Source organism: Coloeus monedula, assembly GCF_965178545.1.
Source record: "Coloeus monedula genome assembly, chromosome: 20".
NCBI lineage: Eukaryota > Metazoa > Chordata > Aves > Passeriformes > Corvidae > Coloeus > Coloeus monedula.
In genome coordinates this window covers 10,563,748-10,588,934 of record NC_138800.1, presented here as the reverse complement: position 1 = coordinate 10,588,934, position 25,187 = coordinate 10,563,748, and the positions used below count along the sequence as shown (strand labels likewise).

Below are 25,187 nucleotides of genomic sequence, written 5' to 3'. Positions count from 1 at the left end.
GCATACCCCAAAGTTGTTCCCATTCTGAATAAGCAGCTCAGGGGTAGAAAAAGCAAAAGGTAGAAAAGGTAAAAAAAGCCAAAATGTAGAAAAGCAGCAGCAGAGAATTCACATCCTCTCACAGAAAAAGATACTTCTTGGTGTAGTCATTTGGATCCTATCCTAGGAATGTTCACAACATTTGGGTGAAGCACCCAAACTTCAGATGCAATTCAGACTTCATGGGTCAACCCAAATAGCATTTAAATGTTTTAACTTAAGCTGACTGATTTTACCTAAAGCAGGTTTGGGAGAGGACCAACAAAGGGGACAGGACCATGGAGTACAGAACAGCTCAGAAGGAACAGTGTCCAGCTGACACAGCTCTGTGCAGCCTGACATTTATCTAAAGCCTGAAATAAGACTGGGCAGACGTGTACTGATTGTCTGTTTGCAAACACTTTGGAAGGGAAATTATGAATATCCTTAGATTCTTGACAGTTTCATTTTTATAGTGTTTGTAACAGTAATATCTGAGTTTCCAGAAAATCTGATCACTGTAAAATTAGAGAGCTCTTAAAGCATTTTAGATATTCTGTAGCTTAAAAGAAAACACAGTTCTGTTACAGAGAGCTCCATTTTACATTTAGGTTTTCCCAAAGATTTCAAAATTACTTTGAATTTACTTACATTGTCATGCTTAAAAAAACACAACATCTTCAACTCCCGGAAGACCCTTTTACAAGAGACCAAATTTTGGAAGACGTTGGGCATCTTTTTGAGTGCAACTCTCTTTCCATCTCGTGGATCTGTTACTGACCTACAGAACAAAAGATTGAGAACATCACATACTCCTGTTAGACAGTTTTTGTAAAGAAGAAAAGAATTTCAAAGTTTATCATTCTCAACTCAGTGACTCAAAACAAGGTGAAGACATTTCTAGGGAAAAAAGCATTAATGTGAGGGCATTGAGCACTGTCCTGCAGAGCCTGTGTCACACGAATGTGACATTCCTTGGATGGAGCACACGCCCCAGGCGCAGCAGTGCCACACACTGAGCTCATCCTGACATCAACACCTGGAGTGGATGTCAGGATAAACATCTCCTTCACCTCCCAAAAATATCTCATTAAAACACTTTCTCAGTTACCCGGATTTTATCAGGTCTATTGCTCACTTCTTCCTCTCCTAAGAGGGCAAAAGATTTAATAATCCCGTTCTGACAGAACACTGGCAAGTGTAAGACTATTTATTGGTCTACCCCCAAATCACTTCACATCTGGAGATGCAACAGCACATGGTATCTAAGTGTCCACAAATGTAAAATGGGCGTCATACTGGCTTTTCTCCCACATAGCTTACAGAATGCAAGTATAGTAGCTCAGGAATTATAAGGTGCTTTGCACATGGCGAGTATTTTAATTTAAAATAATTGGATTCTGAAAATAGAATTTTATAATGAGAACCATAAAACTAGAGCACGGAGATTATGGTGCCTCAATTCCCAATCCCAGTTTTTAAGGTGAGTTTCTCAAACCTCACTACAGAACAGAGTTTATGCATATTTTTACTGGGATGACCAAAATAACTTCAATCTCAGTGCAGTGTCAAACCCACATAAGAATCTGCATCCAGCCATGCACCCTGATAACTACATTTGTCCTTAAAAAATTGCTGGCTCTTCTCTCTCACGTGACTACAGCAGACATGCAAGGCAGCTTCTTCTGTCTCAGGTCCATGTTTTAAATATCTAAATAAAAAATCAGACTGGAGTGTTCAGATATCTACCTCACTCCCAAGTACCACATCTGATTTCAAAATACAAACCAGTTCAACCAATCCAAAGTCAGTCCCAACACCTCGGCCAGACACCTGTTAACAGCCCTGCACATTTGTATTTTAAACAAGGGGCAAGGGGGAACTTGGGAACGGTGGTATCACACTCTTTCTGTGGTGAGAAAAACGGCTGTAAAGAATCTGAGAAGGTCTTCTAATCCATGATGTATTTCCTATGTTCTCCAGGACTTTTTCCTCTTGCCTAAAGAGGCAAGAAAGGGCAGGAGAACTGCAGAGCTCCAGCAGATGCTCTGCTCACACAGCTCCACACATGGCATGGGGGACCTCGGGGACACCTGCAAAGCAAGGTGCTATTCATCACCATTTGGCACATTTGGGGCTGGCCCGTGGCTGTAGGACCCAGCAGAGGCAGAGTCTGAACACCACAGACACACAGCGGGGCCTGTGCAGCTTTCTCATCTCTGCTTGTAAATTTAGGCTGTATCTATAGCAATCAGCTTCCAAATCAGAGTCCTACCACACCAGAAACCACCGTTCTGGTTAGTCACAGAGGAATAACCCATCTTGTGCACAGTAACAAGCAATTCCTCAGGATATCAGAATCAGCTTTGAAATTTTAGGTGGTTTTGATATATTACAATTTCATAAACTGCCCAGCATAGGGTCATCCATGCCCAGGAGCTGATGAAGCAGGATAATGAAGTCCCCCAAAGCAGCTCCCATCATCCCCAGTGGGGATGTCCCTGCTCAGTGTCCAGCTCCTTGTCAAAGCAAACTCCACAGAAATTATTTAAATGTTCCATACAGGGTGCTTTGAATGTATATTTTAAACAAACATCTGATTTTTACTGTAAAACATCTACTTACATAGTTCCTATCTAAGAAAATGAAATGTAAAAACTGCTAACATTTTCATTTTATTACTCTAAACATCAAGCTAATAGAACTATAACCTACACTCACTTATACTCCTCAGATAGTGCCATACCTCCACACAGAACTACCAGATGACCTCAAAAGGTGTCCTTTTAATTGAATTCTAGATTAAAATGGTCATTCCCAATTTCTAATAAAATATTAAACTAGAATAAGAGAATTCAGTTTTAGAATAGTAACCCAAAACATTTCTAGGCGAAGTCTGAAACTTGATAAATTATTTTACAAGACCAGAAGTACTCCTCTTCTACTGCCCAAACTGAGGGAAATGCTAAAATACAGAACCAGAAAGTTTGAAGTGGAGGTCACTGCAAAAAGGTACCAAAATCAGATTTTTGATGGCTTTGGAAGACTCATTCTCTGGAGCTGTTCTTCTACAAAATGGTGGCTGCATAAGACACAGAAATTAACATTCAGCTTTCACCAAAACCAGTTCAGATTGGAATTTTGGGACATGGATGTTGACCATCTACAGTTGAGTAAGTTCATACCTGCTCTGCAGAGAGCCATGAGACAGTTTCCAGTTGCCTTAATTAAGGTTCTCATATCAATGTTAATTACACATGAACAGTAATACAATCTGCATAACTTTTTTTTCCTATTGGTATTAAGCCTGAACTTTGTCTAACCCCCTTCCTAATTCATTTATTAAAATTTTAAAAAGGAAAACATTTTACAATAAACATCTTAGAAGAGATTATATGCATAGGAAAGCAGTTGCTGAACACGAACGGACGCCCATCTTTGTCTTGCTGACTGAAGGCAGAGTCAAAAAATTTGAGCCCAGATTCCCTGATTTCCAAGACTCTCCTGCTGCTGAGCCTCACTTGAGGAAACTGCTGGCACTTTGTACCTCCAAGTACCACCAGCGTCCTGTGCATTCTCACCCTCCTCCCATGGACAGAGCTGTTGTGCAGCCTCGCTGAGGAGAGGGAAAGGTTTGATAAACTACTGTCTTTAATTAAATAACACAGAACTCTGGTCTATGTTGATAGCTATCACAGATTTACTGATGCTGATTTTTACAAGTCGTGGGACCCTTTTAAAAACCAAAAAGAGCACAACACGTGCAGAGCGGCTGGAGTTCGCCTCTGCTATGCCAGGCCTGGCGTGGCTGCTCTGCTCTTCCAAATGTTTCCATACAGTAACAATTGGTTTGGGTCTTTTCCTAGTCTCTCATAGAGGAAGGAGTTCAATGGGGTTGCTGTGGCATTTGCATTTAAGGCCAGTTTCTTTCAAATAACCCACTTTTACAAACAAGTGATGATCCCCTACAGTATCCATCTGGAAAGCAATTCCTCTGCTCTTTCCCCCAGAGCAGCAGCAATGCCAGCCTGCCCCTCACCTCCCTGCCTTGGGTTGGGAGCTCTGTACCACTCACCAGCAATTTCACTTCAAGGGGCAGCACAAAACTAACAATCCAAGTTCTGAAGATCAGAACTGTCAGGCCTGCGTTCCAAAGAACAGAAACAAGAAAGGAAGAAAGGAAACAGCCTGTCTGAAAACCTGGTATTTACAGCATCCAAAAAAAGATGCTGAAAATGTTGCTTTGTGTTTGTGTACAGTACCTACTTTGACACTAGTAAAATAATTATTTATAGCAATATGCTATCAGGTCACATATCCCCAGGAGAAACTAGACAAGCAGGAAAATCTCCTAGGAGCTAATTGAGGGAACAGCTAGAAAGGCAGCTTTACTTACTGCTGCTCTCAGAAGAACACATTTCAATTCCCTGCCCTGCTTTGTGAGGACATTCCAGAGCGGGGTGAATCCCGCAGCAAAGGGCCCAGCAGGCAGGAGCCATCCATCACTCAGCACAGGCACCGCGCTGCGCTTTCAACGCACTACTGAAGCCTCAAAGGGTCCACTTATTAAGCACCAACTGTAGCTGGGGATAAAGAGATCAGAGACCAAGATTCGAGCCAAAAATAACGTAGCAAAAATTTATATATAGGTATGGGGCAAAAAATAAGTTAATAAATCTTGTATCAAGGCAGATAGTTCAGCTCTAACCATGCCTTTAGGAATGACACTGGAACAGCGACCCTGAGCCGGCAGATCCTGCAATGAACACTCACTCTGAGTGGAGTCATCCCAATCCCCCATCCCTCGAGTGACAGAGGGGGAGCTGGGCCAGCACACAGCTGGGGCAAAGGGCAAGGACGTTTTGGGGAGCAGATCACAATCACAGCAGGTGAGGGACAGCACGAGACCAGCCCTAGGGCCAGCATGGGAATAGGACTGCATCCCCTGAACTGCAGTGGGTGCCCTGTGCAGCAGGGCCACTCTCCTGCCATCAAAAACCTTTTTGTTTTGCTGATGATACATAATGTATGTATACCTTGCTATATATAAGAACTACATAAAAAGCTTTTAAAACAGTCTGACATAAAACATATCAAGAAAAAAGATAATTTACAAAACCTGCACCTTGTATTTACATTGCAGGCTAATCACGCCAGAAATAATACAATTTTAAAAAGTAATAGGACTACAGAAGAGATTAATGACTCAATCCAGACCTCTAGTTAAAATGTTTTCAAAGACAATCCTTATCTCAAAGAATCCTCGCATGCATTCAGCCGTTTCAATTACGCATTATAAGCCTTTAGCAACTCTCTGCCATGTTGATGGCAAATTTTCAAGGTGGAGTCTATGCCAACAGTGACTTTTTCTCTCCCTGAATCCAGGTCAAGGCATACACATTGTTCTGTAGTTTCAACTGGTAGAAAAACAAGTTTGTGACTGCTCCGTGCAATTATTATGCTGGAGCAAGATAATGAAAGAATGTTTTTGAGGTGGTGTGGGAAACTGCTGGTGGAGTTTGTTCTATCAAGAAACAAACCTTCCTTCACATTTATAGAGAGTATCTATAAATTTACATCAGGAGTTACCAGAAGGAGGGGAATTTAATAGGGTTACTCTGCAAGTTTTTCTTATTAGTCAGTGAACTTTTTTCCTCAGTTGCTTGACTCTTAATTACACAGGCTTTTCCAGCAAGCCTTCCTCTGAGAAATGTAAGTGACCTGGTCCCACAAGCATTTCAGCTGCTCACCCAGGCATGTTTGATATACCACTTTAAAACAAACAGCACAGCCATACTCAAGGGCATGTGATACCAATATGCCACTTTTTCAGTACATGATATCGCAATCAATCACATCTTGGCATATCTCAAAATATATTTGAGCATGGGATGATATTAAAAATCCCTTAGAAGAGTTCACAAACCCAGGAGATTCCCAAGACTGAAGTGGAAAGGCAGGGAAAGGCTGTGCACTTATCAAATCTCTTATCTGGGAAATGCTTGATTGGGTACATAACATTTGCACACAGGCACAGGCCCTGAGACCAGTCTCTCTGTTCTCTGTAGAGTCACTGCCAGGCACTGAGCCCTACCAAAATATGACAAAAACTGATCTACAACATTTAGTGGACTGTTGGGTAGCAGGAGAGATGAGGAAAGAAAGCATGTAAGTGTGACATCCTTGATAAAATAAAATAATATATGTATATGTGGATTTAGCAACGGATTTCTTATTGAAGGAAAAAAAAAAGGAAATGCATCCACACAGGCTGAGTTTTTAAGCAAAGTAAAGCAGCTGCTTTAGCAATTTACCGTTACAAAGATTCAAACACCAGGGAGACAGGACAAAGGTGATGCTCCAGGCTCTCCAGTGACCTTGCCTACTGACAGCAGTATTTTCTCCCATCACAGACTGGCAGTCCATGTCGCACACTGTCCTGACCCGCCGGTGTTCACCAACGCACATAAAACGCGTTTTAAAGCTCTGTGACAACTCCTAATGGAAGTTAAATTATTCAAGTACCAAATGGTTTTGTCTAACTTTAGTAGCCTGAAAGTCAGTTTTTCAGCCCAAAGCTGCAAGTGTGGCGCTCCTGACCCGGGCAGCGGCTGCTGCAGCTCGGGCTGGCCCCGAACAGCTGTGCTGGCACCGTGACACAGCGAGCAGGAACAGCCCCGAGACAAAGGCAGGACAGACAGACGCTTGTTCAGGAACAATGGCAGCCTAAGCATATGTCAGAGAGGATCTCAGTCAGTCACATTGGCTCTGCCAAGTGAATAAGGAGAGGCAGAGGTGGGATTAATCTCTTTTTGAGGGCTCTCGGGTAACACATGAACTGTTTCTCTAGAGATGCCTCACCCCAGCAGTGAATGCAGAGAACCAGCAGAGCCTCTTCGTAGATAACCAGATTCCTGACTGAGGACCCCAATTTTTTAATTTCATGTGAGTCTTCTCCCTGTGTGTGCAGCCAGGGGCCACGCTGTGTGTCACAGACCACACTGCACCCTGTCCTGCCAGCAGGGTGACCTGGGCTCCTCTCCAGCAGCATGGGAGCAGGATCATCAGGAGACAGGTTTTGTTTTGGTTGGACTTCTCACAACAAGAGAGTTTTAGCGCACACACTCAAGCAATTAGCGTGGTGTTATAATGGGTTTTATCCTCTGGCTGTACACACATCGTCTGAGAGATGCAAAAGCTGATACAATCTCGTTTAAAGGAGATATTCATAGTCATTTCAGCTATAATTTTTAAAGGAAAAGCCACCCACAGATTCATTAGGAAAAGGAGGAAAATATTACAGCAGAGCAGTGCTCAGTCCTCTTCACTTTACTGCAATGACCAGAGCTCTCTGGAAGGCTGCTCTAAACTTACAGCACAAGGCCTGTCCCCACTAAGGAGGAATAAAACTGCAGGTCAGGAGACCTGACAGTCACAGCACCACGGGGTCTGAAAGAGAAGCAGAAGTCAGGGAAGCACCCGGAATCCCAGGATGACTCCCCAGGGAGTGAGGAAGGGCACTGACCAGAGGAGGATCCTGCACCCACCCACCAGCTCAGAGATAAATCACACCATTTCTTGTTATCTTACCTGTGAGCTACGTTAAATACCTGCTCACCCCACGGAATTCATCAGGGCCCAAGAGACACAAACGCTGACACGTGTGGCCACCCATTCACACCAGCAGTTTGGGGACTTAAAAAAAATTCCAAAACCTGCAGTAAATCATTGCCTACAAAAAGCCCCAGTAGCTGCATCACAGAAGAATTTGAAATACTGAGGCAGAGTTGTTAGCGACAGCAGAATTTTTAGCACACAAGCATGGAAAAATAAGGTTTCATTGTTAAAAGACATTATCAAAAAGAACAGCTGTTATTTTTCGAGCTATTTAAGCACTGGAGGTGCTGTTAATGATTTTCAGGTCACTATTGCTCTGTAGCAGCCTCCAGCTGGCAATACTTCAAAGATCCTAAAATGAAATATTAACAGTGGGTAAAAAAAAAATCTTTATTTTGAGAGATATGATATGAAAGCAAACGGAAAAAAGATAGCTAAGGAGATACTACTGAGCAAAACTTTGATTTCACTTGGATTTAACTTTGATTTCACTTGGATTTAACTTTGAGGCACAGAAGCCAAGTCAGACAGTTCCCTGTTCCACCCATCCTTGGGGATCTGCTGCAGGAGTTTGAGTGCTCACTCACACAACTGATCACCTGACAAGAAGACATGGGCAGGCTGATATGGATTGATAGAACTTGGGTGAAGGTGTTCACAGACAAAAGCAAAAACTTCTTGCACTTTTAGACACCTGGGACCTATAAAAAAATATACTCCACCTGCTAAATATTTTCTTAATATTTAGGCAAGTAAAGTAGGTTTTGCATGCAGGAATCTGCATGTGAACAACAGTTTGTGTGTGTTGGAAAGGCACTGAACAGAAAATAAGTTACTTAAGAAGATTACACAAAAAGACAATTTAATTAACTTACTACCAATGTGCATTCTCAGCATTTCATTAGGTTTTCTCAACATACTCCATGGAATACTGTAAAGTAATCAAAAAATACCCAAAGGCACTTCAAAAACCCTGTAAGTTACTCCAAATTGCCAAGTATTTCTAACACGTATCCTCGAGAGCTGGTCTTTTTAGTGGGACAGGATCGGTTCAGGGAAAGAACTGACTGAATGCAAGCTAACAGATTTCATATAGAACTTTCACATGAGCCTGAAGAAAACATCCAGATTTAACTTCCACTAACATGTATTTTATGGGAAAGGGTTAAGCGACTTCAAAGGTGTGCTTCACTCCCTCCTGCTAAATGCAGACCTCTCCAGAGCTCCTTTTCCAACCATCGATGTCCTAAAAAAGCCTTTTAACGTTGGTTCTAATCACACCCTCCAGCATGTGTGCCATTATCACTTATTCTTTACAAATCAGAGCTAAAAGCAAAACTGATTACTGCAAGAAATCTGTCTCCTTGAACAAAAAGTGATTCAGAGTATCTTACTTAAAAGAAAGGAGTGAAAATTAAAGGGATACTGTTATGGTTAATATCTTTAAAAATGTTTAATTTGTCTTCCTTCATGGAAGCTTAAAATTGAAACTGCTTTCCAAATCGTATTTCCCCATTTACACAGAATTTTCTGACTATGCTTGAGACCTTTTTATTCATTTCTCAACTGCCTATATGAACCACAGCTACAGTTAGTTATTACACTACACGACATTTATTCTGATACATTTTTAATTCCATTTTTAATTCTTTTATTTTTCAGCCAATGGCATAGCTCAGTAAGGTCTGTGATGTTCATAAATAAATTAATAACATGCCAGATAAACACATAAAGCTCTAGGTATTTTTGCAGTTCTTTCTTCTTTATTTTTAAAGCATATACCACTATTACATGCACATTCCTGCCCCAATTCACTGACCTCTATTCCCATTCCCACCAGCCAACCAAGAAAAACCCAGATGAGAAACCTTCTTCTCCACGTCCAACAAGCCTCCAGGCCTTGGCACAGTTCCTGGAGTATTTCTGCACCTCCAGAGCAAAGTAGGTTAATAAGGTCTCTGGTCATATCCCCGACTGATACCTCGTTTCCTGCAATAACCATCTCGGCACCTCTGTTTCACCAGCAGCTTTCCCTTGCACCTCCCATCCTCCCACCACAATCTCCCCAGGACAAGGACAGAACAAAACAACAGAAAATGGTGACTGAACTGCTTTCTGCCTCATCACTCGGGTGCAGTCACACAGTAATCCCTGTGAAGCAGCTCAGCACCTCATCCCAATCAGTGCCTCGACACTTCCCCTTCCAGGGGACATCTGCCCTATTTCAGCCATTCCTTTTTTCACCACCATCATGTCTGGCTGTTTCCTGACATAGGAGAAAATCAGAAGAGTATTCAAACCAAAGTCTACAATAAATATTTGAAACTGAGTACTTCAAAGTAATTATACTCCAGTGTTCCCTGCTTCCACCAAGGGAGATATTTGTATCTGTTGGTTAAGGATGAAGCCTCAGGACTTTGATGTATTTGTATACATATACACAAATAAATATGTATCTATGTACGAGGCTGAGGGTACCTTTTAATTTTATGAATTACTGCTATTTATATTCATCTCCCCAAATTCTGTAGTGATGATAAAGCCATGAACAATCATCAAGACTTTTAGCTGGAAGAGACAAATCTTATTTACTGACCTCTCAAGTTTCAACTTACTCTGCCTGTTCCTTATTCTAAGGAATTCTGTATTCTACAGTAATACAGAACACAGAATTGAAACTAAGAATGCTCCATAGCTGACACTTTCTCTTCCATTCCCTTTACCAGAAATTACTTTAGATAACAGTATTTTACTTGTCTTGCACAGGCATGGATATTAGAATCACTGAATTCTAAAGTATTACTTAAATTACACACTAAGCCTGTAAGATGCTGTAATTCCCAACCCCAACACTTCACAACAGCCAAAGTAAACACTAAGCAAAGACGTCTCAATTGCTCTGCTACTGAACAAACCAAAGCAAAAGCTGAGAGCCAAAGGAGCAGCACATCTGACACAAGTTCTTTCAGCGCCGCCTCCTTCCCAGGCAACGCAGCTCTTCCCAGAACAGCAACTCAGGATCATCCTTGAGGCTGGTTGACAATGGTGGTAAAAGGCCCAACCACATTAACAGCTGTGTCCTTGTAGCTATACACAAGGCATTTCACATCAGCTTTTCTAAGGCTTCCACTGCACACTTTACTCATGTAAATTATTGCAAACTGCTGCAATTTTTTTCTATGTAAAGATTGCTATGTGCTCAACCCTGCCCAGTCATTCCTTCTCTGAATTACTGTAGGAACAGAAGTGACACGTCAAAACACAAGTGTGAAATAAATAAATTTATAACCTCTACAGTCCAAAAGTCTAGAAGATGTCTCAGATGGTCTATTTTTGGAACATGAAAGAAGTGCTTTACATTTTAGTACATGTTAATGGAGATTTAAGAAAGACCCACAGCCTTGCAAAAAAGAAGGGGAAAAAAAGTAAAAATCAGTCTTCTGTTTATTACCAGGGCGTTTAAAGACACATCAGTCTCCCATTACCATGGACCAGTGAAGTGAATGATCCTCTGTCACATACCATCAAGTCTCACGGTGCTGTAAAAATTCCACCTATTTCCTTGACAGTCTCAATTACACTGGAGCCATAACCACTCCTTTTCAATAGATTCAAAAGGCAATTTCAGAAATCCGGGGACATTAGAGCGACACACTAAAGTGGAGAGGTGAACAGCACCTTTGAGTGAACAGCCTGCTGAGAGTGGCACAAGACTGCTTAAAATTCTTTCGTGTCTGCAACAGCAGAACATGTAACCAATGAATTTCTATGAGATGTCATTTGGTTACTACTCAAATGTCCGAAATACTGTAAAATTTGCAAAATCTAAATTTTCAGGTAAGCCAGCCAACCCTGTTCATGTCTTGGTGCCGGGGCCAGGTGACCTGTACCAGGTGCTAGAGGCAGCACAGCTCCAGTGATCCTCAACCTTTTCCCATTTCTAAAGCTCACCCACAAAATGTCATCATAAGGAACTGTTTAAAATATTACAAGATCTTCAAGGAAAATGTGTCTCTCCCTCTTCCCACCAGAAGAAAACCAGCCTGAATTGTTATACACCAAATTAACTGACATCCTACAGTGCAGTTGGTTTGGTTTCATAACTCCATCCACAGAAATGCTGAGGTCTGACCTGCAGGACTCCCTCCTGACCTCCAAATTTCACAGCTGTATTTAGCTTCAAGTGACTTCCATGAACTGACATGAAAATCCTAATATATGTTTCTCTATTCTGAATCTGTCAAAAACCTTGTGATAACAGATGGAATCACTACCATGGGTGCAATTCCAGGGGAATGAAATTAATGACTCTAAAATACTTCAAACCCAAAGTTTAAACAATAGTTCAGGATGAAATAAAATTATTACAGAAGAATTCCCTTTACTGGGTCATATGGTAAGAGACAAAATCTCCTTGGGAACAACTGTGGGAGTGATGATATATACATTTAATATTCAAATTACCAAACACCTGTCAGTTCTCAAGGTTTTAGATGAGGTTTCAGATGAGTAAACAGTAGCTTAAAAATTGTACGGTGACATGCCCAAGACAGAGATCAGAAAAAAAGCCACAAGTAGGTCAAAGCTGGTCCTGATTCTGTCAACATTCACCTACTTTTCCTCAATTGCTTCAGAAAACAATAAGCAATCCAAATCTAAAGAACATAAATGCTTTGTTTCTTCATCAGGGGCAGAAGGGAAGCTGCAGCTCAGCTTACGGGCTTGGGTGAGGATGTGAATGAATGCCCTGCCGGCAAAAGCACGGTGGAAGTCCTTAATCCTGACTTTTCAAGTGCAATCAATGAGCAAATATGCTCAGAAAAGCACTTTGATACCTTGAGGTATCTATAATAATTGAAAAAACAAATAAAAGGCACTTTCCACTTTATAATTAAAAATTGCTTTTTGCTCTTAGGTAGAACTCTTACTGTCTTCAATTAAATCAAGTGATCCATGGTAACAGATTTTTTAAAATACATTTTCACCTCTCAGTGCAGCTGTAGGACATTCTCTTTTAGCAGAGTGGTGCAGAAAGACTGCCAGAACGCAGGATCTGGGCTGGTCTTGCTTTAGTCACTGACACAGGAGGATTCCCCAGCACACACAGACACTCCCCTCTCCACAAACAGTCTGGATCCACAAGGAGAAGATAAAATTCTTTCTCTGCCAAATCATAAATGGCAACTTTTAACGGCTCTTAGATTTAAACTTGAAGAGGATTCTAGCAGGTCCTAATTTTATATCCTTTCCAGTTCACGATGTGAATATTCACTGGTGAAGCAGCACTACAGAGCACTAGTGATGCAGGTCACTGTCCCTTTAAATTAACAGCAATTATTTTATGGGAGCTTCTACCCCCAACAACTTGAATTTAGACATAAAAATAAAGTAGATGCTAGTCATTACTCACTGCTATTTCACTTTAAAAGCTGGGCATTATTTTTATACAAGCCTTGGTTGGTTCTGTGTTCGGTAGTTGGGGTTTTTTCATTTCCATATGCTGAACTACAGGAAAATATAAAGCTCTAAACCCCACTGTTCTTTACCTGTACATTATCTTAACAACGGTAGCTCTGAGAACACTGACTTAGAAGACATGTGCCCTTGACAAAACAAAATCAGATCTTAATTTTTGGGTCCATTCCTATCTGTTCTGATACATCCGTGCAATGGAAATAGGAGCTGTGACCTGAAAAACGTGAATTGATAGGGACACTCCCCACTTTTGTTAAAAAACAGAAATGGTATCTCAATTCTTCTTGCATTGTTTTGACTGTACTTATCCTGCTTTTTTTTTCAAATGTACACGCAGAGCCAAGAGCAGGTTTGAGCTGCCCCTCTCGTGCTGGGACCCCCTGCACACAGCCCACGCCTGTGACCTTGGGCAGGGCTGCCCTGTGCACGTTCATGTGAGGAACAGCACGGCTCCCCATGACCTATCTGATCCACAGCCCTTCCGTCAGCCAGAACAATAACAAAAAGAGCTATTTTGCTTCATCATCCCACGAGCTACAAATCAACATCAAGGAGGTCTGGTCTAGAGAACTTCAAACGCATGGGGAAGAACACAGGACAGCCAGAAAGCACTGAGAGACTCAGGAAATTCTTTTCTTCAGTTTACCAAGAACGCTAGCCTAGGAATTGATAAAATTAAGAAAGATGGATGGCAAGCAGCCCGGAAATAATAATGCCTTCTCTTCCTTGTCCCAAAAAGAAATCCCCCTTCCAAATACATGCTCTGAACGAGCCAAGCAGAACTTACAGAAACATCCAAAGAGAAGTTATACTGCAAGATGAGAACAGCCTTTAAACAATGCTTTTGTCCTGTCACTATTCAATCTCTGGGGGGAAACAGCTCTAATTGAGGCCTTTCAAACAGTCTCACACGGGCTGCCAAGGGCCTTTAAAAACGAAGGCAGGAGGAAGCCAAACAGGTCCCCAGTTAAAAGGCAGAGACACACTTGTGCTCAGAAGCCAGTGACCTGCAGCTCTACTCCAGACAGGAGCGCCCTACATCAATCAACCGGTTCAAAATGGACTGGGAGAGAACTTTTTCCGTATTTCCTGTAGTATACCTTAACCCATTAGGAACCAAAACAGCTAAGGCTGGATAGCATGGCTTTCAGTGAAACCAAGGCCCGTGGCCCAGAGCACGTGCCAGGCTCCCCTCCCTGACCCACACGAGTGCCAGCACACACCTCAGCAACTGTGCACAGGAAGAACACTGCTCATTGCTGAAAGCTGCTATTGCCTTTATGGAGTCAGTTCTGCTATTCACAGACAAGTAATCTTCAATAGTTACACGAATTTATATTAGATAAAACAGTAAAATGCATTACCTACAACAGCAAACCCCACACACACTGCCAAGGGAGAAGGGAGAGTCAGTCACACTTCAGAAAACAGTCACAATAACATAGATCAAAGCCTGAATAACTATTTGGCCACCAGCTCAATACCATTCCCAGCTTCACTGGTCCCATTAAGCAAAGGCTCTACCCTGACACCACTTAGGCTGCAAAATTAAGAAAACCCTAAGAGCACCGCCTGGTGGTACCCGGATAATGGAGACAAACTGCCATGAACCAGGAACAGACTGAGGATTAAAATTTGCAACAGCACCATTCCAAAAGGACAAGGAAACTGAAACACCAGTTTCTCAGGTGGGTTGTTTTTTTGGTTTTTTTGGGTTTTTTTGCAACTATTAAAATGTATTTTCCTGTAAAAGAGAATAGTGGTAAGAAAATCCTCCTCTAGATTCCAAGGATTACTACAGTTCCCAGTATATTCACTTTTCCACAAAATTTCCTGTAAGAGTTCTTGAGCAGAATGCTCTGAAAAACCTCTTCTTTTTTTGAATTCCACATAAATACCGTCATACCATGTTCTAAGAAAATTAAAGAAATATGAGAATATCCATTCTTCAAAATGATTCTGCTATAACAATTCTGGCGTTAAAGCCAACAGCATAGAGAGCATAAAAATTCCATTCACACATAAATGCTTCCAAGCCTTTATAGAAAAACACCACATCAGGAAATTAAAGAATGATACTACCAGGACACACTGATTCTGCCTCAGCCCTCAAGATTAAAGCTCAAATTCTTACTAAGCACTTTTAAAGACTGTACATGGCCATGTTCCAGAGCTGTAGCCATGGAAGTTGTTTCATATCAAGGCTGGTATAAGTCTGCCTTCGTTTATCCATCACAATTGCATAAGAAAAGATGATGCAGCTTTAAATACTGAAATGAAGCCCAGATTATTCTGGTAGGTTTGGTTTATTGTTCTGGTGGGTTTGGAGCACCATTTTGGTACCTGGCTGTCCTCCTCCCCTGCAGCTTTCTGCCCTCCTGCCCCCTCTCAGGGCTGTACCTGCTGGCACACACCAGCCTGAACTGCACCACGTGCTCTGCACTCACTTCACACACCTGAGTTCACCTGAACATGACTGGCATTTTTTCCACAATTGCTGAAACCCCCCCAGGCAATTTGTAGCAAAATTAGGGAACTGTGAACATAGAAAACTGAGCTGACAATTTCATTGATCGAGGGTCTCAGCAGACTCACGAGGCAAAATTGAACCTTACAAGTACCAGCACCTCAACGATTTTAAGGCATTTGTGACCACGGGCAAGCGGGGGATTTCCCCAGACGAGACTCAGTTCTGTGATCTACATGCTGGAATCACAAGTATTCACACATTTTGCACCCAGAGGCTGCAGCCCATCCACGTGCCCACGGGACACACCAAGAAGGCCATGTGTTTCTATAGAGATGATGACTTTGCTCTTTCCCATGTTCCTCCTACAATGCACTATGGATGGAGCCCCAGTGATTTCCACAGGGAAGTGTTATTTATTTTCTACAATTTACCCCTCGTCTCCAAACACTACTGTCCCATTTAAGCAAGCTGTTGATAAGCTACACTTCATACCAAGTACCACAGACAGTAGCAGAAAATAAGAAAAACGGGCAGAAGTGATGAAAAAGACAGTCAGAACACAGTGGGGGAAATAAAAAGTAAAGAAAATATATTACCCATGTTATTAAAAAAAAAAAAAAATTACTGCTACAACAACATTAGCTTTTATAACCCTTCTGAGATAGGTAATTGCTATGGTTTGTACCACCCGTAGCTACCACCCATTCCCTGCCCATCCCATCCACTTTTTCCCTGTTACTGCTGATTATGAACAAATACTATCATCAATACATAAATGCATTAACCCCAGAAGCCTCTATCATTTTCATACATGTTTGTACTTGCCTGCCATCTGCCACTTTGATTTAAGCATCTCCTACCTTACTCAGGGGTCTTTTACAAAACAGGGTGCAGTAGCTACTCTGACTACCAGTAAGGCAAAACTTACAGCATCTTCTATGAGATTTTCTAGCACTTAAAGCTCTTTGTGGATTTTTAACATGCCTTTTAAAAAACATCACCAATTATATTAATGAACGCCAATTCTACTTAAGCAAACTCTACACACCTTTGAGCCAGCTTTTCTCATATGAACAGCTGCACATTACCTACCCCAGACCAGAAGGCAGAACTTTCCAGAGGATTAAAGATACATGAGACCCAGATACAACCATTACAAGTCATCAAAAAACACTTCAAACATATCCCAAAGGTTTCCTCTACTTTACCTGCCCAAAGCTATTCTTTCTATCCCATTGTTCCCTGAGAAATGAAGCAACCCAGGCACAGCCAGCAGCCTCCCCCCAGACCCCGTCACAGCCTTTATCTGCTGCTCTGGGGAATCCCACACACCTTCACCCCTCAAAACACCAATAGCGTCTGGTTTGGATTAGGGAATTCAACAACTTAAAGACCCTCTTAAAAGAGATGAAAGAGTCATGAAAGAGGGGAAGAGAGGAAAAGAACATCTGAAATATGTCCTCTGGAAAATCAATATGAGACTGCAGATCCAGTCACAAGCTGTAACATTTGCAGAATTCAGAGGAAAAAAGAAAAACTACTGAATGCTACCAGGATATAACTGGATTATCAGCATCCAGTCCTGTGTGAATACAAACAACATCAAGGTCTGCAGGTGGGGCAAAGCCACTTGCATTTCAAGTGACCTGTGAAAGGCTGACCTTGGCATAATTTACAGTGGACTAATTTATCCCAAACGGTCCTTCCCCCAACTTCAAGAAAAAAAATGTTATTCACATTCCTTCTTTCTTGCATCATCTTACAAGACAAAAATGAACAATCTCGTATATTACTTGGATAGAATTTCACCTAATCCCAACGCCTAATTTCAATGCAAAGAGTTATTACATCCATTTCATTTAATTCACTTCATTTGGGAAACAGTAATTTAAACGTTAACAGATTTCTTCTTTTCGGGAAATCTGAAAAAAAACCCCAACCACTCAAACACATAAAGCTTTGCAGAATTTCCCATATAGAAAAACCTGAACAAGGTCATTGTTTTACTACATTTCTTCACAAACAGGGTCAGAATCCAATTTAGATAAAGCACTCTTATAAAAAATACTGACATAGCAGTCCAAGATGATCACCTGCAGCTCCCTCCATTGTGATGGTGAATGTGAAAGCCAATCCCACTCTGCTCTGTGCCCATCGCCAGTGCTGCCTCCTTTGCCTTAGGCATCATGGTTCCCTCCAATAACTGGATAAAAATGACTTGGCCTCTTTCTTATGAAATCATTGTCTATCTGCATCAGGCACCCGAGACAACTGCAAAAATCGCTGAAGTAGAACACAAAGAGCAGAAAACTATCGTGGTTTGAGCCCCACAGAGCTGCACCACAGCAACGTGGGGAGACATACACCTACTCCCAACACCCCTTCTCCTTCTTCCCCCTGCTCTGGGCACTGGGCACGATGCCACAGGGTTTGGAACACCCCTTGGCCCTGAGGGATCGAGCTCCTCATGTCTCCACTCCTTGTGCACCCCAGCCCTCTCACTGTGGGGTGGGGTGAGGAGCAGAACAGCGTCAGCACTGCTCAGCAATAACAAAAAAGTCACTTTAGACTAACACAAAATGTCACATTAAATAGTTTGAAACAAACAATTGTCAACCTAAATGTTAATTAACAGGGAATATTTCCTGATGGTCAAGTACTGTCTTCTGCTAACAGGAGAGGTTTGAGGGACTGGAAAAAGATGATACAGACAGCTTTAACTTTAGAAAAAACCTCTCCCACCAAAAGTCTTAATGGATTTCATAAAAGAAGTGTCCAGAGTTCAACTTTTCCTAAACTTTTCCTGCTTACCAGCCTAGGCATCATTAGTAGTATTAACTATGCAAGATATCATTGTGGTTTTCAGCAGTATCAGACAGCAGAAGGAGAACTTCTCCTGCCACTTTCCAAACTCTGCTGAACCCATAACACCTTTTTCTTCTTAATATACATCCTAGCAATTTTGTCCCAAACTCATTATCCCCATTGCATCCTTGCTCAGCAGGACACATTCCTTTAAAGGAATGGGAGATTATCGGTTTATCCTGGAAACGTCTTTCCTGCTGCTGTGCTTAGTATCAGTACTGGGATAAAACCCTCTTAAAATAGTTGCAGTGTGCAGGCAACAATCCACTGTATGCAATATTCTTTTGGGTTTTATGGAGCAATGACTTTGGTGTTTTCAGGCTTTTGCAGGCCAGGAATGAACAGCAGATTTAGGCTAAATTATTTCTGCCCTTAAAGTTATGGCAGCCTGAACATGATGTCCTGTTCAACAACACCAACAGCCAAACTGTTTGGTACATTGTACTGTCATGTGACCTCCTGAATAAAAAGGATTAGAAGCAAGTACATTAACCCCCACACACAATTTCAAATGGGGTAAATCAGGAATTTTAAAAAAATATTAATTCAAATACTTTTTTCTGTTGTCACTTGTAACAGCTCTTCCACAGAGATGCCTTTTAACATGGATTTGACATTATTAAGACAGATTGCTTGGTTCCACAACCTTTGATGAACGACAGTAACTTTTCAAAATTAAGAGACACACGTAAGACAAACAGAATTCCCCCACACCTTACATTCCTATCCCACTGGAGTGGACACCTCCAGGCCAACAGGACATGTCCACAACATTTCAGCAGCAGTGTTACCACCTTGAACCAGCAACAGTAGTCATTATTCCCTATCTCCCTCCCACAGCTGCAGAGCCTCTTCACTGATCCAGGAATCCTGCACGGAAACAGCACAAGCATCTCTTGCAGAGGAACAGAGGCTTCACCCCTCACTCCAAACCTATCAGCCTTGGCAGGTTCAGTCGATACATTTTTTTATTATCATTATTATTATTTTAGGAATCCCACCAGATGGCAGCAGCATGTCTCCCCAGCAAAACTGGGAGCACTTCTCCAAAGGACAGCTCCTTATTCTCGGAACAGACACAAGACTTCCAAAACTCAGCCCTACTCAGTCTGAACCACAGGGCACAGACAGAGCTTGTCTCTGACACTAAAATCTGGATTTTTTTTTCAGCACTTTAGGAACAAGAAAGCAGGGAACACTCCAAGAGCAAATTGCTCTGGTTTTGGCAAATGAGGAATGTGACCGGGTTTGTGGCAATTCACCAAACCAGAGTGTGGGGAAGCAAACCTGCAGGACGTGGGAAGGTCCTGCACACCTGTCCCTGCTTCAGTAACACACTCCCCATCCCAGCTCAGCAGGCAGAGCAGATGCTGTGTCAGGGACAGCTGATCTCCACAGAAGTGGTGCCCAGCTGAGCGAGGACACAGCCTGTCTGCACAGACACCAGTAGCAGCAGCACCCACCTGCAGGAGTTAAAAATGAAAGTGCTGAAGCACAAGGCTTTGGCTCTTCACGAGTGAAAAACTCCAGGAGCACATTAGCTACCCCGAAACATCATCGAGTACCAGACAAATGAACTAATGACAAATGCTAATTCAACTGCCAAGAGAAAATCTCTCTCGGTGAGGTAACGGGAAGTGCAAGACCACACACTGATCGCTCGTGTGACGCACTGAACTGAGCCGCAGGTCAGCTGCACCTTCCAAACAAAGCAGTGACACATCCGAGTAGAAGATGAAAGACTTCTGCAAATATTCCAGCTGTCTATGCAATAACATCCATTTCCCTCAGAAGCAGTGATAGAAACTTTTCAGTTATCTATTAGCACAAATAACGCTCAGACAAGATACCGAGAAACAACAGAATCCTCCTTCCAAAGTCGCTCAGGCTTTGTGAATTCTGTGTCACGCTTAGACCCAAGTGTACATTGCTCACATCCAAGTCACCTCAAACTATAAAAACCCAAGTCAGTGTTTATGTATCGCACGTAGCTAAAACTCAATTACATGGGCATTCTTCCACATTTTGAATGAAACTAAAATTCAGTTTAATTATTGCTTACAGACTCTTAAATCCAGCCTGCACTCACCAGCAGAAGTTGTTTTGAAATGCCAAAAGCCAAGGAGCAGTGACCACTGAATTCAAACACACGTGAGCAAAGAGGAACTCCCTCCCACCAATGACATCCTCAGTCGGTGCAGCCCCAGCTCTGCCGGAGGGATGCCAGCTCTCAGATTCTGCTTTTAGGTAACACCCTCCCCCTTTGTTGTTTTCTCTTTCCCAAGCTGTTGTTACCCCAAAGCAAAGCTGTAGTTGAAGCTCTGCAGGCATGGGCCCCCAGGGGCAGGTCCTTCAGGGCGGCCGCAGGTGCGTGGCCGAGGGCTTGGGATGGGCGGATGCTTTTGGCACTCTTTCCTACCTGCTGTCAGCCAGACCCTTCCCTCTACACTTCCTTTTTCCCCTCAGCACTCTTAATGATATTATATTTAAATATGCAAGCTTGACCTTTCATTCTACTGAATATTGTGGACGCAGATCTCTCTTGCACCTTGTTTTTGGTGAATAAAACTGGGAAAATAAAGACCTGGGAAACGCACAGGCAAACAAAACACCGGTAAAAAGGGCTGATCTTACATAACAACATACATTTAAGCAAAGACTGTGACAAATTAAGTTATAAAAACTCCATACTTTAAAAAATATACAAACGGATGGAAATACCTTTAGATAATTTTTTACAGCAGATTCCTTGTCAGTTTTTCATTCTTTTACACCCACTTTTTAATGCTGTACCACAGCCAGAGCACAGCAGTGCCGACTGCACAACAGCTCCCCTCCGACTGGGAGAACTCAGCATTTAAATTAACTCCCCAGCTCTGAGGGAAGGCACACAAGAGCAACCACAACACTGACCTGCACCTCGCTCTTGCAGATGCCTCAGCCTTCTCAGAAAGCACCATTTTGGTACCAACACTGGGCTGGTAATACGTGGCCAGCTTGACGGGCTGGGCTGCAGGGAGAAGGGGTTTTGCCCTCCTGAGGCCTGCCCTGCTGAGCCCTCTGCCTCCGTACGCTGGCACAGATTGTGACCCGGTCACTGCTCTCAGTGAAGCTGCAGCTCAGCCAGTGCCCAAAGCAGAACTCCGGGGCACCCCAGAGGCTCGGCTGGGAACGCTGCAGAGGGCTGAGACACCACACACAGCTGCACGCTGCAAACTTTGCATTCGTGCTGCAGGAAGTGCACTGCAACACGCCTGCTCTCCACAACACCCCCTGCCAGCCTTCGTGCTTCCCAGGCACAGCTGAGAATAGGGCACACTGACAAACATTTACACACAAATATATATATGTATATACATATATATATAAACTGCTGCCAGTTTTGTGTCAGTGCTCCTGAAGGGCAGTAATTACATACATGGCTCTAAGGTAGTCACAAAATGCATTAGAAGAGATTCCACTCTGCTGACAGACTCCTCTGAAATGCGGCTGGGGGATAAAAGGGCCGGAGGCAGCGCTACAGTGAGGCAGGAAATCCCATTTCCATTTTTGAGAGGGGAGCAAAGTTCAGCTGTGCTGTTTTAAGCAGCACACAGCACCACCGCGGGTCAAACCGCCGCAAGACAAAGATCTTGACAGGTGACTGCACAAGGAAGACATTTTCATACGCTTTTAATTTCTGACTCTTAAGCCAGGTGAAAATGAATATTCTAATGCTCATTTGTTAACCTGAAATTTTAGGAAGCATAGCTTAGCTGCACAGATGCACACTCTAATTAAAGGTACAGAAAGGGCATAAACAAGCTGCATTGTCTCAGAAAAGAACGGCGGGGTGGGCTCTTAGTCAGAGGTGGCTCCTCGCCACTGGGAGCCTTGTTCTGCCAACGCAAACAAGCGAAGCAACTTTCTAAGAACAGAGAAGAACCAGCAAAAAAACTCATAGTAAGCAGCTCTCTTGTATTCTGATTCCAATGACAAAAACAAGGATGAGTTATGATCAGGTAAAGAATGACAAGGAGAAATTGGTTCATTTTTGTCTCTACTCACCAGACAACACCAAAGGCTCCGTATCCGATGGGTCTGTCCGGCTCAATGTCCAGTTGCTGCTGTGGATGTTGTGAGTGCTGATGATGGTGCGCTTTGACTGCAGCAGCTGCTGCAGCCTGTACCTGAGCTGGGGCTGCTGCAGCCGGTCCGGGGGCCTGGCCCGGGGCCGGGGATGGGAAGTACGGCTGCTGCTGCCCTGGGTTCAACATCGCGGCGGCGGCGGCCGCGGCTGCGGCGGCCGCGGCGGCCGAGGAGGCATGCTGCTGCACGGGGTGCACCGCGGCGGCCGAGCCGGCGTGCAGGTGGTGCTGAGCGTGGTGGTGGTGATGGAGGTGAGGAGGAGGGAGGTGAGGAAGGTGGTGGTGATGGTGGTGGTGGTGACCTGCTGCTGCCGCAGACGTACCGCCATTGTAAGCCGCCATCATTTTTGCGTTGGCTGTTGTGCCACAAAGAGACATTCAAAAAAATGCCCTTTGATTGGATAACAACTGGGTCAAGCTGTCATTTGGCCATAAAAATTAAATCTGCTACACTTTAAAAGAAGTTGGGTTTCATCATACACAGCCCACCTTTAAAAACATGGAGCTCCACTGGCCTTATCTCCTCGCGAAGCCAAACAACTCGGGGAGTCTCTTCATGTGTGCGGGCGCCAACCCCTTCCCCAGCATCCAGCCGGGCTTGGCTACTCCAACTCCATCCTTGGGCAGCTGGGGTGGGGCTGGGGTGGGTTTTTTCCTTCACTTTTGGTTTTTTTGTTGTTTTTCTTGTTATAAAAATTAAACACCGTGATCAATCCCCCTTCCCTCCGGAGGGAGGGCTCGGAGCCTCTGCCCTGAACACCCCGCGAGGGCTGGCCAGCCTAGCCCTGCCATTCCCACACCCTCTCCATGTGTCCCCCGAACCTCCCTGAGCCCGGGCACCTCCTACATCGCTCCCTCCTTCCAGACACCTGCTCCCTCCTTCCAGGCACCTGCTCCCTCACAGCAGCAACAACTCGGGAGTTTGCAACTTTTCCTTGAAGGCCTGAAACACACACAAGGACCCAGAGAAAGTGAAGGGGGGGGGGGCGCAGGGTGAGGAGAGGGGGGCGAGGGGGGATAGAAGATAAAAACAGAAAGAGGAAGGGAAGGGCCGGGGCAGGACAGGGATCCCGCGAGGGCGAAGGAGGGGGGAAAGTGGCAAATGAATGACGGGGCGGCGCGGGGCCGGGGAGGGGACGCGGGGCAGGACGCGACGGCCCCTGACAGCGCGACCCGCGGCGGGGCGGGGCCGGCCGGGCCGGGGGGGTCGGGCCGGGGGTGGAGGGCAGGGGGCCCGCGGTGCGGGCGGCGGGAGGGTCTGGGGGCGGCCCCGGGTCCCCGCCCCGCCCGGCCCCGGCCCCGCTCTCACCTGGTCCCGCCGCCCCGCGCCGCGACGCGGGCACGCGCTCCCCCCCCCCTGCGGGGCGCGCGCCCGACGCCGCCCGCAGCCAATCGCGCCCGGCCCGCTGGGCTGCGCGAGAGCCGCCCCCGACCAATCACCGCGCGGCGCCCGGCGCGCCCCTCCCACCGCGCGCGGCCGTGCGGAGCCCCCCCTCCGGCACGGCCCCGCCCCCGTGACCCCGGCGGCCAATCACCGCTCGCCGCCGCGCCCGGAGCCGCCGAGACCCCGCGAGATTCCCTCACCTCACACAACCCTCACCCCGGGCGGCCCCGCCTCCCTCACCTTCCTACCGCTCCTATGGGGCCGCTGGCCAATGGACGCTGCTCCTGAGCCAAGTCCCGCCCCCAGGGCCCGCTTTTCTCCCAATCGCGGCCGCCCATCCAATCCAATTAGCCAATGAAGGGAAACGAAAGCCCGAAAAGGGGTTACTGGGCCAATGGCGCTGGGAGGCGGGGCGGCGGCGTCACCGACAGCGCTCCTCGCCGCTGGTCGCAGCCGGTGGGCGGTGAAGGAGCCCCCGCGCCACAAATCACGGAGCGCGGCGCCGCGTGACGGATGCGGAACTGGCCGGTGCGCCCGCCCACCGGCGGCAAGCGGCCAATGGGCGGAGGGGAGCTGCTGACGGGCGGCGGACGGGGCCAATAGCGACCCGGGGCGGGGTGAGGTGAGGACGCGGCGCGCGCGGGGTCGCTGTGGGCGCTGAGGGGGCGGCGGGAAGCGGAGCGCGAGCCGCGGTGAGGGCGGGCTGAGGGTCGCGCCGGGTCCCGGTGCTCCCGGTCCCTGTGCCCGTGTCCTTGTGCCCTCCCACTGCCCGGTCCCGGTGCCCGCCGGCGGCTCCCTCCGTGCCCGCTCTCCTCTCGCCCGGGTCACGGTGCCCTCGGGTCTCGGTGGCTGCGGGCTGACCCCGGTCCGTCCCGCCGGGACCGGTCCCGCAGCACAGGGAGCCGACGGGGGCTGCCGGCCAAGGGCGTGGGAGTCTGTGGGGTTTTGGGGCCTGTTTTTCGATTCTCTAAGAACCGGAGAGCGGCGAAGCGCGGGGCTGGCAGCGGGGCCCGCGGGCTGTGGCAGCAGGTGGTGGCACCGTGTCACGCCGCACGTGAGCTCCCCTTGGCAGGAAAGGGAAATAAACCGCTAATGAGAGGGTTCAGATGCTCCCAGCAGCACGACCGTGGCCCATTGCCCGAGGCAGTCTCTTCGAGGCTCCCTGCAGCGTGCTCAGAACGCGCTCAGGGGGCTCAGTGCGAGGTACGTGTTAACCAGGACCGAAATACTC

The 25,187-nt window shown here is 45.3% G+C and overlaps 2 protein-coding genes across 6 annotated transcripts in view; one reads left to right on the top strand and one right to left on the bottom strand.

Moving 5' to 3' along the window:
* NLK (nemo like kinase) overlaps positions 1 to 23,920 on the bottom strand; it is a 37,781-nt gene extending 13,861 nt beyond the window's left edge. For 2 of the 3 annotated variants that reach the window (XM_082294407.1, XM_082294409.1), the window contains exons 1-3: positions 23,882 to 23,920; positions 22,493 to 23,515; positions 670 to 799 (exon numbers count right to left, since the gene is read on the bottom strand). In XM_082294407.1, coding sequence (XP_082150533.1) covers positions 670 to 799; positions 22,493 to 22,950 — 588 coding nt within the window. In that variant the 5' untranslated portion in view covers positions 22,951 to 23,515; positions 23,882 to 23,920. The remainder of the gene's footprint in view (positions 1 to 669; positions 800 to 22,492; positions 23,516 to 23,881) is intronic. The other variant, XM_082294408.1, reaches the window with a different exon arrangement.
* A 694-nt stretch (positions 23,921 to 24,614) lies between these two features.
* Positions 24,615 to 25,187, top strand: part of LYRM9 (LYR motif containing 9) — a 30,888-nt gene continuing 30,315 nt past the window's right edge. For all 3 annotated transcript variants that reach the window (XR_014226983.1, XM_082294386.1, XM_082294385.1), the window contains exon 1: positions 24,615 to 25,159. Coding sequence is in view for 2 of the 3 variants with exons in the window: in XM_082294386.1 (XP_082150512.1) it covers positions 25,049 to 25,159 (111 nt within the window). In the remaining variant the exon portion in view is untranslated. The remainder of the gene's footprint in view (positions 25,160 to 25,187) is intronic.